General features: G+C 55.0%; 1 protein-coding gene and 1 long non-coding RNA gene across 8 annotated transcripts in view; one reads left to right on the top strand and one right to left on the bottom strand.

Annotated features, from left to right (window-relative positions):
- PKNOX1 (PBX/knotted 1 homeobox 1) overlaps positions 1-7,404 on the top strand; it is a 42,077-nt gene extending 34,673 nt beyond the window's left edge. For all 7 annotated transcript variants that reach the window (XM_074347421.1, XM_074347521.1, XM_074347676.1 and 4 more), the window contains 2 exons: positions 2,012-2,184; positions 4,240-7,404. In XM_074347421.1, the coding sequence (XP_074203522.1) occupies positions 2,012-2,184; positions 4,240-4,451 (385 nt within the window). In that variant the 3' untranslated portion in view covers positions 4,452-7,404. The remainder of the gene's footprint in view (positions 1-2,011; positions 2,185-4,239) is intronic.
- A 1,146-nt stretch (positions 7,405-8,550) lies between these two features.
- Positions 8,551-11,496, bottom strand: LOC123611737 (uncharacterized). The gene is made up of 2 exons (XR_012500748.1): positions 9,374-11,496; positions 8,551-9,262 (listed from the first exon to the last, which is right to left on the bottom strand). It is a non-coding gene; the product is annotated as an uncharacterized LOC123611737 (long non-coding RNA).
- Positions 11,497-14,970: the final 3,474 nt, after the last annotated feature.

Below are 14,970 nucleotides of genomic sequence, written 5' to 3'. Positions count from 1 at the left end.
ATATCCTAACTAGTGTTCCTCTGTTGTCAAAGTGCCAGGATCGGTGGCCGGATACTTAAGCACAAACCAGCACACACTTTCACCTTCAGTTTTCAGCAGCCAGCACCCCCTGTGGACTTTTTGCCTGCACCCTTTGGCTCCATCAGAAATGTGTTTCTCCAGTGCGTGACTGGCCCTACTCCTGCAGTCACTCAAAGACACGATGTTTCCTCTGGGCAGTGGACGGCCGAGGTGCCGTCTCCTGACCTCTGGTGGCCCCTCTGCACCTGGCCCCCCTTTAGAACCCTCGTGTCACCTGTTCAGCAGTGGCTGGGGGAGAGAGTCCCTCAGCTGACCGGCCGTGTGGTGGTCCTGTCCCACGGCACGACTTGGGGCCCCGTTCTGGTTCTAGTGTCACATGTCACTGTGGACGGCTGGACCTGACCACGTGTCTTCCCTTAAGTAAGAGGTGTTCACATGGTGCTAAGGTCTGGGGTGCACCTACATTTCGCTTGTTCGTCATCTGTCTCATTTTTTATTAACTTATTCAGACGTAGGAAACGATTTCAGCATAAAATTGACATGCATGAAAGAGAAGAAACCACAAATTCTACCACTTGTGCACTTTGTTATCTTGTCATTTTAACTGTTAAATTTAACCTTGCAGGTCAAGTAGGTTCCCATATAAATAAAAAAAATCTTCCAATAGGCAGTTACATATGCGGAAGGCAGGCTTTGGTGTTGGGTGAAATATTTCTATTATCTTGCCTTTGGACCATTTTTTTATTTTGGTAGCAATAACAGACCATACTATTTGAATTATTTCCTGTTGGATCTTTTAAATAGAGTGTTAACAAGAATTCAGAGATTTCAAGCACTTTGTAACCATGAGTTTTGTAATGTCACATCATGGTTCTGTTCTTTTCATGTAGTCTCAGATAGAAACTGTTTTGATTCAGTCGTAATAGTGACTGATAGGCTGGGGTGAGAGACACAGGGTTCCCTCTTTGGAGACTCTGCTTTGTCCCTGTCCAGCCTTCTGACCTCCTTCATCTGTGGGCGTCAGTGCTGTCCCTAACTTGCTCGCCTGCTGTTAACAGAATTATATTATCTAGAAGGTTTGACTTCAACTTTTAATTTTAAAATTAACGACAGTTTCATACACAACTTTTATAAATTCTAAAATTTCTGAAGTCTTTTAGTAGCTGCATTTACCTTTTGTGAGTTGTTTACAAAAACTACATCTTGGAGTCAGACTGGCCACACCCACCGTCCGCTTTCGCCGCTGCCTGCAGCCGCGCTCACAGAGGGTGAGGGGCAGGCGGAAGGCAGCGGTGGCTCCGCGGCACCCGGGTGCCGGGGCGGGGGCGCTGGCGTGGCTCTCCCAGCCCTGCGCAGGCTGTGCTGCGGGGAACGGAGACGGACTGTAAGTGAAGCTCTGCGGCACCAGCCTGTTCGTTCGTACTATGAGAACATGTCCTAGTGCAGCCCTAGATGGTTTTGAATCCTAGGACTTCACAGTTAAGCAGCCTCGGAGCTGGACATGTGTCCACACTCAGTGCCCGGCTGGGTGTGACTCTCGGGTAGAGACGCAGCCCGCAGGGCCTCGGGCGTCATGAGGCTGCAGGCTCTGTGGTTTTGCAGTAGTTTAACTTTTCTCTTCCTTCGAGAAAATAATGCCAAATCCACAACTTTGACAGTATCGTCAGTGTCATTATGAGTATCAAGTCCACGGACGTGGGCTACATCAGTTAAGGTGGAAAAGGGCACGGGGTAGAGCTGGGCTTTCTTCAGATGAGCTGCCTTGAACCAGCCCTGTTTCTGTGGCCCTTTAGAGAGTGTGCCTGGCATCCCTCTGAGTTGCTTCTTGCTCCGGGGCCTGGGAGCGCCGTGCGTGCCGGGCGCGGGGTGCGGGGCGCGGGGTGCGGGCGCGGATGCGGTCAGGGCGCGGGGTGCGGGCGCGGATGCGGGGCGCAGAGCACGGGGTGCGGGAGCGCGGTGACGCGCTTCCTCTGCCGCTTTCCCCACGTAGGTTCATCAACGCGCGGAGACGCATTCTGCAGCCCATGCTGGATTCTAGTTGTTCAGAAACTCCGAAAACAAAGAAAAAAACCGCTCAGAACAGGCCCGTTCAGAGGTTTTGGCCCGACTCCATCGCCTCAGGAGCCGCGCAGCCGGCGGCCAGCGAGCTCACCATGTCGGAAGGTAGGACCGGGCCCGGGCACCGGGGGCCGGGGGAGCAGCGCGGTCTCTCCGCACCCCGGGGGGCCTGTCCCCGCGCCAGCCCGGCCCCGCGCCCCCTCGCCCCGCCGCCGTGAGCGCGCTGTGTGCACGAGCGCCCGCCCCGGGCGCGGGTTCCCGGCCCGGGCGCGGCCGGGCGCGTCCTCAGGTGCCCCTGAGCCGCGCTAGCGTCGCGTTCTCACCTTCTCATGCTCCTCAGACTTTTTTCGCTCAGCAGTTAAGTGTCAAGTCAGAAAGTTTCGGGGCCATTATTTCTTCAGATGTATTTTCCGGCCCCTCCTCCGCCAGGGGCTCCAGGTGCCCATGTAACCGTCACGGAAACTCACACAGGCTCTGCTGTTCCAGGTTGTTGGAGTCTTTTTGTGTCTTATTCTGGCGAGCTTGTTTCTGTTTCGGACCTTCCGCTTCCTCGGTCTTGTCATCGTGGTGCTTGATCCTGCGCTGGGCACACCTTCCTGTCGGGCCTTGTCTGGAGGTTCCGCGTGGGTCTGTGTATCCTTCACGAGTCTGCTTCAGTTCTGAGCAAACAGTGCAGTTGGCAGTGACTGGGTGACGTTCTCTGCTAATTCTAACGTCTGCCAGTGCCGGGCTGGTTTCTGTGGACTGAGTTCTCCTTGTGGGTGGTTCTCCTGGCTGTTTGTGTGCCTGGTGATCTTTGGACGCCAGACACTGTGGGTTTCACCTTGCTGGGCTGGGTGTTTTTGTCTTGCTGCAAGTCTTCCTGAGCTCTGTTCTAGCAGTTAAGTTACTTGTCTGATACTCTTGTGCTTTGTTTTCACAACTGGTTCTCATCTGGTGGTCCCAGCAGTGCTCAGTCCGGCCTGCTTTTCCCCCAGAACAGAGGCACAGCCTTGGGGTGTTCCGCTCGGTGCCCGTGCAGGACAGTGTTTCCAGCCCAGCTCCGCGAGCCCCGGACACTGTGCTCAGTAATCTTTTGGCCCAACTCTTTCCCCAGCCTCTGTGGTTTCCTGTACTCAGGGGCTAATTGGTCCTCTACCAAACGCTCGAGTTATCCCAGAGCCACGCGGGCCCTGGGCCTGGGGGCTCCTCACCGGGCAGCGAATCAGCTGACCTTGTGTCCATCTAACCTCAAGTCATGCTTTCTGCACTGCAAGCTCTATCTTCATCATTTGGGCTTTGACATGCAGAGATCTTACATTCATATTTGAATGATTTGTATTTTCAGTTTGTGTTTTCTCTTCTAATCCAAGAATTAGCTGGAGAGGTACTAGTTCTCTCTCCACTCCTCCTTTGCCCCACTCTTGGAAAAGGCAGTGCCTGTCTACTGGGCAAGACGTGCAGACAAGAAAGTCCAGTGAACAGTACGTCTTTCCTCCGTCCTGGCTTCTAACCCTCTCCAGGGATGGTCCTTCTTACCAGTCTCCTGTGGACGCTCCCAGAGCATGTGGGGTGCAGTGGTCTGTGCACAGACAGAGGAATGGATGAATAAATCTCCTTTAAAACTTTCCTAAACATGTATGTTATGTTACCACACATACATATGAACATACATACATGTGTGTACACATAAGACATCCTCTTGCTGTGGCCCTTTGTTAGTTCTGTGGAGGTTGTTACGATCAGCACGTGGGACACCCCAATCTGGGCTTCCTGGCCTCAGGGTAGTCCTGGGCCAGCATCTTGAATCTATGCCCCACTCGCAGGTACTTGGTGGCTTCCCCTCCACTTTTTTCCCTTTCAGACGGGCCTTGCTTCCTCTGCCCCCGTCTTCCTGGCTGTGTCTTGTGGCCTCTCCCTGTGTCCTTGGGTCTTTTGTTCTCCACATGGCACTTGGTTTCCACCTGGGCCTCTGCCCTTCCTGCCCTGAGCCCCTTGGACCCTCTGTGGACCCAGAGCTTAGCTACCCAGGGTCTGGGGCCAATTCCCCGGACAGTCTCAAGCGTCCTGGCAGCGTGCATGGGGGCTGGCGGGGTCCCACCACATGGCCCGCGCGGTCGGGGGGTGGAATGTGCTCAAGCCAAGCGCCGAGCTGCTGGTGACGGGCGCCTTGTGCTGCAGGAGCCGTTGTGACGATCACCACACCCGTGAGCATGAACGTGGACAGCCTGCAGTCCCTGTCCTCAGACGGGGCCACACTGGCGGTGCAGCAGGTGATGATGGCCGAGCAGAGCGAGGACGAGTCGGTGGATAGCACGGGGGACGGCACAGCGGCACTGGCACCTGGCCACATCGGCGGGCTGGTCCTGGAGAACAGCGACTCCCTGCAGTAGGGCCATGGCCGCCCGTGCAGACGGCCTGACTTTTTATAGTTTGCACAGCAAACATTTTACAGTTTTATTGCTAACATGTTTTATATGTAGGTCTAGAAGAGTGCACTTTTGTACTTCATAGTGAGCTCGGCCGGTGCAGCGACTTCTTTCAAGGTGTGTGTGTGCTTGTGTGTGTGTGTGTGTGTGTTTTTAAGGAAATTCTTTAAAGGTTTAACGCTAAAAATGTGATGAATGACAACTCCCCCCACGAACCCCCAATTGGATTGAAGACTAGTGCTGCCATGTTCTAAAAAATCATGCAGTTTTAACTTAGTTCTGTGGTTCAGGCCGGTCTCAGCGGGCTAATTTCTTTGCGAAGCCCATGGATTTGAAAGAAGCTTCTGCACCTTAAACGGCCAGTGCGAGGTGTCGGCGACACAGTAAGCGGAGTGTGGCCTGGCGGTGAGCGTACAGCAGCTGAAACACGGCTGCGCGCGTCCCTGACCCTGTGTCGTTTGCTACGTGTGAAAAGAAACGCCTATTTTTACCTTGCTGGAATTATTGGATAAAAAGCTATTTTTATAAATTCGTTATGAATTGGATTATGACTATGTCGAGGATACAGTTTCTAGGGAGGAAACAGTACATGCGTACTGTCTCAATTTGGAATGCTCTGAGTTGTCCAAATTTAATGATCCTGCCCAAAGTTAGCTAACACTCCATGGTTCTCTGCTATCCCAGGGTGGTAATTTACACTTACTACTATAAAAGAAACAACTATTTAATGAAATTTTGATATCTTCAAATTTTAGTTTATATGTAAATGCTCAGATTGCATTTTACACTGATCTAAACATATATCTAAAGGTATTTGCTAAGTAGGACTTAGGGAAGTGAAATGGTAGCTGGTAATCAATTAAAAGCTCTTACCAACATATTTCAGTCTAAGTTAAATTTGACTACAGTTAAGTGGTCAGTACACCATGTTAGCTGAGTATCGTTTTAGAATTTTTTTAGCCAGCCATATGTTATGCATAGAACGTTCATTATAAACTGAAACGCCCTCTGTCCCATCGGCTCAGAGCTGGGCTAGGTACGGACACTCGGCTTCGTGGCGTAATTCCAGATACCTGCTGAGGGGCGGGGACGGGCGGGAGCTCCTGCCGCTGGAGCCACGCCGGCCGCTGGGCCCGTGTCGGTGTTTTCTCCCCTACGCTGCTGCACCGGGCCTTCCAGAGCCTTCTTGTCTGACTCGATCACATCAGATCTGGAATCATTTTAGGGCTTCTGATTCCTGGTGACAAGACGAACCAAAAGAATGAACTGGGTTTTGCTTACTTGGATTTTGCTTTGTTTTCTTTGGTTTACTTTCAAGTGGGGCTTTCAGAGAGAAAACAGGCCACCTGTTTCACGGAGGATGCCTTTACATAACAGCTAATGGGGCCCCCAGAGCTCAGTGCACCTGCAGCCGGGTCTCCCGCAGGAAGGGCGTCGGGTCCTGCAGTGCTGCCGTGGTGGCGGTTAGGGACGGCGGCTGCACTGGAGGATAGTTTAAGCTAGGGCAGATTTTTTTTTTCTGGAACTGACTTTTCTCCTCAAAAGTATTAATAATTAAAGTTAGTCATGGAGAATACTTCCTGGATAACTTAGACGGAAGCAAGAACTACAAAGAAATTTCTTTTAAAATATTTCAGGAGCTTTAAAAGAAAAACTTGATTATTGACTCTTTTGGGGAGAAAATAACATTTTTAAGCAGCTATTACATTCCTTATTTATAAACATTTTTTGATATTTTAAGTCAAGTCTGCACAAGTATAAAAGATCTTCTTAACTTAAATTCTGTCATCATTGGACTTCTTAAGACTAGGACCCGTGGAAGGTGGCCAGCCCCTCCCTGCCTCCTTCCCTCCCTCCGCTCTTTAGTTCAGGCAGTGAATGCACTCGCAGAACGTGGACTCACGCAGGTCAGTGTTCCTGCCCCACCAGAAATCGTGTCCCCGAGCGTGGACTGTGGGTGAGGGCTGCACAAGCCGAGTCCGTGTGGAGATGGGGCTGCGTCCGGGACCCCTGTTGGCACCCAGTGCCGTGGCCTGTGTCTCTCCAGCTGAAGTCGGTTTTCTTAAGGCCTAAATTCTTACTATGTTCAGAGGAACAGCAAGAAGATCTTTAGAGAGGGCACCTGTGGACATAGCCTGAGGGCCCTTCACCTCTGCCCGTGAGTAACTACAGGGATTTTAAACAACCCAGCAGGCAGAGTGCTTTGGTCCTTAAACCGCTGCCCAGCCAGTTGGTTGGCGGTTTGCGCCTCAGAAGCACCCGTTTCCCAGCGCGCGGACTTGCGAGAGTGTCTGTGAGGTCGCGACCCCACTGAGCTTGCATTGTAAATGAACAGATTTGATCCTGACTTCGCTCTTGTTAACTTCTTCCCCCGTGAAGGATGCTTATGAGTGCATTTTGAGACCCCAGTGAAACACGTTGTGTGGTCCCCGGCTCGGTGTCGAGTGGGCCGCAGGCCGGGTGGGCTCCAGCTGACATGCTGACCCGGCGCTCCGTTGTTTGAGTCCAGATGTAAAACAGGTTAAGAGTTTATCCGGTGTGCAAAGTAAGGTGGGCCGCGTCCCCAGCTGGCTCTCGGGCCACAGGGCCAGGCTGCTGGAAGCTCACGCCCGAGGGCTCCAGGAGTCCCTCCCCGTGACCCGCCGATGGCCTGATGCTCCCTGGGCGCCGGGCCGGGGAGCACTTTTTCTTTGAGACGAACTCAGACACACCCGGAGGGTGTCAGGGCCCACCTCTGGCAGTCAGTGAGAGACAACTCCGCGGCCTTGCTTTGTTTAGGTGTGTTTGGTCCATGAACTGACAATCTTTAAATGTGAATACTGTAACGATGTTTTCTTGGATTGTTGTCTTTGAAGGGGATTTTTGTGAAGCAACTGATTTATCAAAGCAAAAAAATTAAAGACAGAAACATGTTTCATGGATGTTTTGTTTTCTAAAGCTCATGTCACCGCAGCTGCTTGTCTGTTTTAAGAACAACATTCCGATGTTGACATGTTCGCCGGTGACACTCGGGGTTCAGAGTGACCCCCGCACATTCTAGAAATTGGCTGCACTGCACTGGAGCATTCAGAGCCATTTACGTTTTCAAGACTCAAGTTTCTTCAGTTAGTCATTGGTTTTCTAGGAAAAAAATGGAAAGTTTTTATTTGTTCTTTTTTATTGTAGTTTATTATAAATCTAATTATTTTGCTAGTTAATGAGAAGAAAATGATTCATCGGTAAGGTGCTGCCTGTCATAGTTCAGGCCGTCAGATGACACGCCAGAGCGGGTCCCGGCGTCCCGGAGACGGAGAGCCCTAACACACAAGTGCACAGTGCGCACTTGGAGGCCGAAGTCAGTCAGCAGGCTTAAGTGTTTTTAAAAGTGCATCTAAAATCGTGGGCTTTGTGGGAGCCGAGGAGCGGCAGCTGAGAAGTGGTTGCTCCAACAAAGTGGGGTCGCCAGCCCTCCCTCCAGGCCCTCCAGGTCGGAGCTGGGAGGGTGGGCGTGGGGTTCAGCCAGGAGAGACCAAGGCCAGCCCTCCACCCTCCGGCTCCAAGCACTTCATCTGCAAGCGGGAAGCTGTTCGTTGATAAAAGGAAGGAATTGGTTCATGAGGTTTAGTCTAGCTCAGGGTAATATTTGACTAATAAAATTCCATCTGGAGAGGGACAAGTAAGTAAGTGATCTAGCAAATCCTGGAAGTGAGAGCTGTGTGTGGAGACATTCAGCGCTGGGGTTTGGGGTGTCAGGTGGGGGTCCTCGGTAACGTGTACTGTGTTCCTCCCACGTGCTGCGCTGTGTGCGCTCCAGGAAGACGTTCTTGGCACAAGTTACCGTTGCCGTTTTACAGTTGATCCTCTTGTCTGAAGCCCTAAGATCTCCGTACCATTTTTAAATTAAAATTTGCAAAACTCTGTAGAGCAGTAGCACCTGAGCGCGTGCGCCCTGACGGAGTGGGTGCTGGTCCGCCCCGTCTCTCTCGGCTCCGCCCTGGCCCGGCTGTAAAGGGCTGCTTGCTGTTGCTCAGTCACTAGCTTGGGGGGTACTTTGCATGCACGCGGTGCTCAGAGGGCACTGTCCTACACAGATGCTTTCGTTTATTTATGTCACTGTTTAAACGAGCCCGAGACTGCAGCCCGTGAAGGCCAGTAGCGGCCCTGGTGCAGGGGGCGAATCGGGGACCCCTCGTCCCAGCGCATGTGAGGAGGAACGTTTTGACGCAGTTGTTGGCTTCAGCTGCTTGGACCTTTTTGGAAAATGGTTGGTAGAAAAAATCGGGTATATTTTTTTAAACATTTTGCTTTATGTTAACTCAGGTTTTTTCCGTTATTAACACCATGTCAACCCCTGTCAGAAATAAGCTGAAGTCCTTAGCGGTGTGTGCTCTCAGCGCGCAGACCTGAGCGCTCCAGCCAGAGCGTTCTGCTGGAGGGGAGCAGCTGCTCAGCCTGGGGCCCTGGGGCGGGGTGTCGCTAGGAGTTGGGGCGGGGGTTTGGGGGGCCCTGCTCAGAGCAGTCTGGGAGAGGTGGGGCCTCGGGGTGATGACCACAAAGCCAGCAGAAGATGACATGGGAGCCCATCTTCGTGACCTCGGGGCGAGGAAGACCTGAGAGCCCGAACGTAAGTCGCAGGACACAGCAGTGGCGGGTTTGGCCAGGTCGGGAGGACTCCTGTTCCATGAGGGGCAGTGCAGACCGTCAGCCGGCGGCCGTCTGAGGGAAGTGTCTTCCTCTGCTTCTGTTTTACCTTCACAGCTGACGAGGAGTTCACGTTTAGGATTAAAGGAGAATTCCTGGAAATCAAGAGAAAATGACAGGGTCTTAACAGTCAGTCCACTGAAGGGGAAACCCCACGGCCAACAAGCACGAGAGGAAGCCCCAGGCCGGAACCGGAGCTCCGTCACCTCGCACAGTGAGGCTGCCCTCCGTCAGGCAGAGGTTGGAGAGGTGGCGTGAGTGTCACCGGACGCCGCTGTGGTGCTCGCGGGCCCTGAGGAGTGAGGCGTGCTGTGCCCTGCGGCCCTGCGGAGAGCCGTTGGCAGGTTCCCACGAGGACCCGTGCAGAGGTGGTCCTGGCAGTGCCGTCGTCTGTGGGGGCAGAGTCACAGAGGCACCCTGGGTGTCCGTGCGAGTGGCGTGCGGCCGCTGGCCGCGGGGATGGTGGCACACGGACATGCCCGGGTCTGGCTCCTGGCCGCGTGGTTTTCTCTGTGGTGTCTCCCGACGCGGGACCCAGTGCTGGGGCTGCTTGCGAGCAGTGGGGACCAGAACCAATGGTCCCCCGCAGCCCATGGTGTGGGGGTTGAGTCGTCTTTCGAGCCGAGTGCTGGGCTTCGGGTTTAGGTCTTGTCGTTTCTGCCATTGCCTCCGGATTCCTCCAGCTTCCAGCAGGCCCTGGGGGGCTATCTGCTTTGTCCCCCGCCCCGGGTGGAGGCAGGGCGCCCTCCTGCTGTGGCCTCAGTGGCAGGCAGGGCCTGTGTCCCAGGGTGCAGGCGTCAGCTGTGTCCCCCGCTCCTGCCTCTCCCTGTGTCTGGGCGGGGGCCTGGGGCCTGGCTTAGGGGCTCTCTCCTGGTCCCCGGAAGCAGGAGTCTACACCCAGGGTGGGGGCTTGTTCCTCCCCTGCTGGATTAAGGCTTTTGCTTCAAATGAGAGAAGGGTCGGGCTGGTGGGCGGGGGTCTCTCCAGTCCTGCTCCCCACGGTGGCCGGGCCCTTAGCGCCTGGGCCACCTCGTCCCGCGTTTGCCCAGCGGGGGCCGTGCTGCGTCCCCTCCTGCATTGGAGGGGCTCGTCCCTCTCTGGAAGTCAGTCACTTGGTGGCCGAGCAGCCACAGCTCTCTGAGCTGGAGGAGAGGTAAGATTTTGTGGATTGTCCACTCCTCCCGGTTAGGGTGTGAGCGGCTTTCCCGCTGCAGCCCACGTGGAAGTGGAGCCACAGAATGACTGAAAACAGGATTTTAAGACAGGTCTGTTTCTATTTTTTTTTCCCGTACAAACCTATTTCACCATCTCGTTAGGGTAAACGAGGAAGGTACAGAATGTGGTTTCTCAGGGATTTGCTCCTTTCCAAAGGCACGCAACCCAGGGGCCCGGGGTGGGGGTGTGGTTGATGGGAGTGGGTCCTGAGGATGGCCCGGCGGAGGTGAGGGGGCCCCGTCCAGACCGGGGGTGCAGTACCCGACAAGCTCTCTGCACTGAAGGGCCAAGAGTGGAACAAAGACGGGAGTCAGGAGGGGAAAGCTGTGTCTAGAAGTCATTTTGATTCAGGATTTAAGGGGCCTCTCACCTTACCGTGGAGTGACTAAAGCTGTTCCGCCCCAACTTTCATTGGGGAGCGTTTATTCTCTACCTCGCCGGGGTCCCCTGGCAGGTCATGTTTTCCCACAAGGGCTGCAGCAGTGTGTCCAGTCCCATTTATTCTGCTAGAACTTCGTCAGGCACGTCCCCATCCCTGAAACTGGGAGAGGCTTTTTACCGCCTTGATGTCAGGACTGGATGCAGGGGCCACGGCACCGGGTGACTGAGCTTAAACCAAATGCGATAGCTTCTGCCTGGCGCTGTACGGAGGCTGCCCTGGGGCCCCCGCTGCCGTGCAGCACGGGCAGAGGTTGTGGCGTCCACTGGCAGCCACAGGGTGGGGCCCAGACGAACTGTCCCTCCACTGCCTCTGCTCGAGAAGAGGCGTGTGAGCAGATGGATGTCGTCCCTGCTGACACCGCCCGGGGGGACTGTCCCCCGCACTCCGCAGTGCTGTGCGTGGCCTTCGCGTGGCCTCTACTCCTGCACCGTGTCAGGGACCCACGGACCCATGAGAAGACTCTGATGAGCCAGGTGGTTCTTGATGCTGATTCGGGATCGTCACTAACCTACCCCCACTTTGACGTGGGGCCCAAGAAAGGGCATGAAAGGGGCCCGGGTGGGAGTTGCCTATGGCTTCGCAGGGACCTCGCCGCCCCAGCCAGATGCCTGCGTCGTCCAAGGCACAACTCTGTGGGGCCACCTTCGGCATGAAGGACCAGCAGGGATGTGCAGCCCGCGGCCCCGCCTTCCAGCCCATTTCACCCCCGACTCAATGTGCTTATTACTCAGCCCCTGCTGCTGGGGCCCCGGCCACCGCTGAGGCTCAGGACGGCCCGCCCTGCAGAGATGAAGACGCCTGCCCAGTGCCGGGGAGGAAGAGGTTATTTTGGACTAAATTACAGAAGCCAGATGGAATTAACGAAGAGACAGAATCAGAAACCATGGCGGTAGACTAGTCCTGTAGTTTAAGCGCTCGACAGATGAATCAATTGCAAAACAAGTGTCCCCAAGATGAAGCCTTTAGAAGCCTGATTTACATAGTGGCCCACTGGGAACAGCAACGTCTGTGTCCTGACGACTCAGGTGCTGCTGCGTCTCTGAAGCAGCTCCCACGCGCCCGTCCTTGCTGGACGCCGGCCCAGATGCGGGTGCCGCCGCCCCCACCCAGCCCGAGGTCCTGACTGCGGGGAGGGGCCGGAGGGCGGGAGAGCCGACGGACAGCACGCAGGACCCTGGCTTCGTCCTCCTGCCCTGCTGGGAGGGAGCTGGGGGGCCCACAGAATCCCAGCGGGACCCCGGGAGACACTCCTTGGGTGGCGGGGCCTCCGTGGGGACTGCGCCATCACTTCTGCCAGCAGCAGCGCCCCTGCCTGCGCGGAGCTGGTGGCGGGCCCGCCCGGTCCTCCCGTCCTCAGCCTTCTCGGCCTTGACAGTTGATAGTTTCCAAGGCTACACGCAGCTTGTCCTCTCCCTTTGACACTGTGAGCCTTCAGCTCCGTCAGTGCATGCTCCACATCCTGCAACCTTCAGTCTTAACAGTGAAAGCAGCTGACATATGTTATTATTACATGGTACAGGAATTTTAACTTAAATTTTAAGAAATTTGGAGAACTTAAAAAATTTGGAGGAAATCTGCTCACAAGCACACTGTCTGCCACCTGCCTGTGGGGCTGGTCTTAAGTCAGCGGGTGGGGTTCCTGCTCCTGGACACCGGGGAGCATGTCCACTGCCCGGGGAGCCCGGGGGCCGTGCCAAGCTGTCAGAGCAAGGCTCCCACTCCAAAGCCAGCTTCCCAGACCCCAGTGTGGACCAGGCTGTGCGGCAGGGCCAGCCTTCACACAGAAGCGGCCCCGTCACACCAGCTGTCTCTCCCAGCGCCCAATGCCGTGCTGTCCCCACTCCCCACCTGGTCTACCTGATGGCCCGGCCCAGCTTTGGTGGAGTTCACGTCAGCTGTTTAGTTTGGCGAGGGGAAGCTGCATGTGGCACATGTGTGCCGGCGCTCTGGCAGGTGTCCTCCCTGGCCCGGGAGTCCAGGACCAGGCACACTTGCTCCTCCAGGAGACAGCGCCCCAAGCCGAGAATGATGGCCTTCCTCCACCGAGGGGCCGCCCTTGGACTCAGCTCTGAATGTGATCCCGCTGCTCATTCTGGTCCCTCAGCCTGTCCACTGATTGCGAGAGCTGCTCCTGCCCCAGGGCCTTTGCACGAGTTGTGCCTTCAGCTGCTGGGCTCTTGCCCTGCCGTCCACCAGGCAGCCCAGTGGGAAATGCAGCCTCAAATGTGGCCCCTCTGCCTCCTGGAGCTCTCCAACCCTTTCCTACTTTTCCTTTTTAAAATTGTGGCAAGCTATACATATAAAATTTACCATCTTAACTATTTTTAGGTGCACAGTTTATCTTCCCAAACAGAAACTCTGTCCCTATTGAACACTCACTCCCCATCGCTCCCACCATCCTCACTTTCTGTCCCTACGGACCTGGCTCCCCTAGGGCCCTCTGTGAGTGGAACCAGACACTTGTTTGTCCTTCTGTGACCGGCTTATCCACTCGGCATAATGTTCTCCAGGTTCACCCACGTTGGGGCACATGTCAGAATATCCCCTTCGAGGCTGAGTACTGTCCCACCGTGTGCGCAGACCATGCTTTTTACCCGGCATCCGTCGCTCTCCAGCTTTGCCCTGGTAGCACTGACCACCAGTGCACTTATTTCTTGTTTGACTCCTCCCACCAGCAGGGAAGCGGCGCTTGTAACTCGGCCTGGGATGGTGCCTGATCCGTGGTGGGGGCTCAGTGAGTTTCTGGTGAGTGAATGAATGAGCATCTCAGGTCCCTGCTGTCAACCCCAGGGGTCATCCTGATTTCCCCTCTGGTGTTAGGAGTTGGCTGGCAGAGGCCCTCTCCCTGGGCAGGTGAGATGCCCAGCTGTCCCCACTGCTTCCTCCCTCTCGATACTGACCCAGTTGGTAGATGGAAAAGACCCGTGCTGTCAGCCCACGTGTCTCCGTGTCCACGGGGAGGCATGTTATCAAGCCGGTTTCTTAAGGAATGGAGTGCTGCGGACAGCATTTAAGGCCAAGAAGACAAGATGAGGAAGAGCGGTAGGGGCTGGAGGCTTCCCGACACTCCCCAGACCTCCCAGAGGGCAGCTGGCTCCCTCTCCAGCTGGTCTGGCCTCCGGTCTTAAGCTGCGCCCACGGCACCTGAGTAAAGGTCCCACTGCCCAGCCTCCCTCACAGGTGGGCCGTGTTCCCAAGCAGGCCAGTGGGCCGGCAGCCTCCTGTGCCCAGAGTGAGAGTGTGGAGCAGAGAGGGTGAGCCCGGCTGAGTCCAGGCTGACCTCTGCTCACCCTTAGAGGGTCCCTGGCACAGGGCTGTGTCCCAGGTCTGCCTGGAGAAAGGGCAGTGATGGGCTAATTCACTGCTTTTCCAGTTTGCACAAAGGCTCTGTCAGCTTGCCAGGCTGTGTGTCCTCAGGGCTGCATCTGGCCAGGGGTGGGGGGTGGGGGGGTGCGGTGGGGTTTGCCTTTTACAGATTCCCCAAGTACGCTGTATGCTGACAGTCGGATCAGCCAGTGGGATCCAAATGCAAGTGTGGTGTATGACTTAAGAAGTGTTGACAAAGAGAAGAGGGCACTCTCCATTATCCCTTCTTCCTCCCTGCTCACTGGCATGTATACATAATGGCTGGCACTCAAGCAGCTCTCTGGGATCATGAGGTAGAAGCCATGTGTTGAGGATAGAGGGAGCAGCAAGGTAGAAAGGTCTTGGGTTTCTGCTGGTGATGGGACTGCTGGCCTCTGCCCTGTGATTCAGTGAGAGACATAAACTCCTCTAACCTGAAGGCAGCCATTGTCATGTGGGGTTTTCTATCATTTGCAGGAGAACTGAATTATAACTGATAGAGAATCTTGATGCTCATTAGCATATTGAAGGCTCTGAGAAGCCCTGCAGAAAGGAACATAACTGTTTCACCTGTGCTTGCCAGTCAACCATGGACCGTTTTCGCCACCCAGCTCTTCACCCCTTAGGGAACAGCGCCTGGGAGTGACAGCTCCACTCAAATGGAAATGATTCCTCTTGGTACTTATCACATGTCAGTCATACTTTCTGAAGAACTTAGTCTGTGTTCCTGGGATCCCATTGCTCAGTAATGGGTGGGAGAAGGAGCGAGCCGGCTGTCTCAGGAACAGACCCGGGGCAGTT

Source organism: Camelus bactrianus, chromosome 1 (assembly GCF_048773025.1).
Source record: "Camelus bactrianus isolate YW-2024 breed Bactrian camel chromosome 1, ASM4877302v1, whole genome shotgun sequence".
Taxonomy (NCBI): domain Eukaryota; kingdom Metazoa; phylum Chordata; class Mammalia; order Artiodactyla; family Camelidae; genus Camelus; species Camelus bactrianus.
Note: the sequence above shows the minus strand (reverse complement) of the source record. Positions and strands in the feature narration are given on the sequence as shown.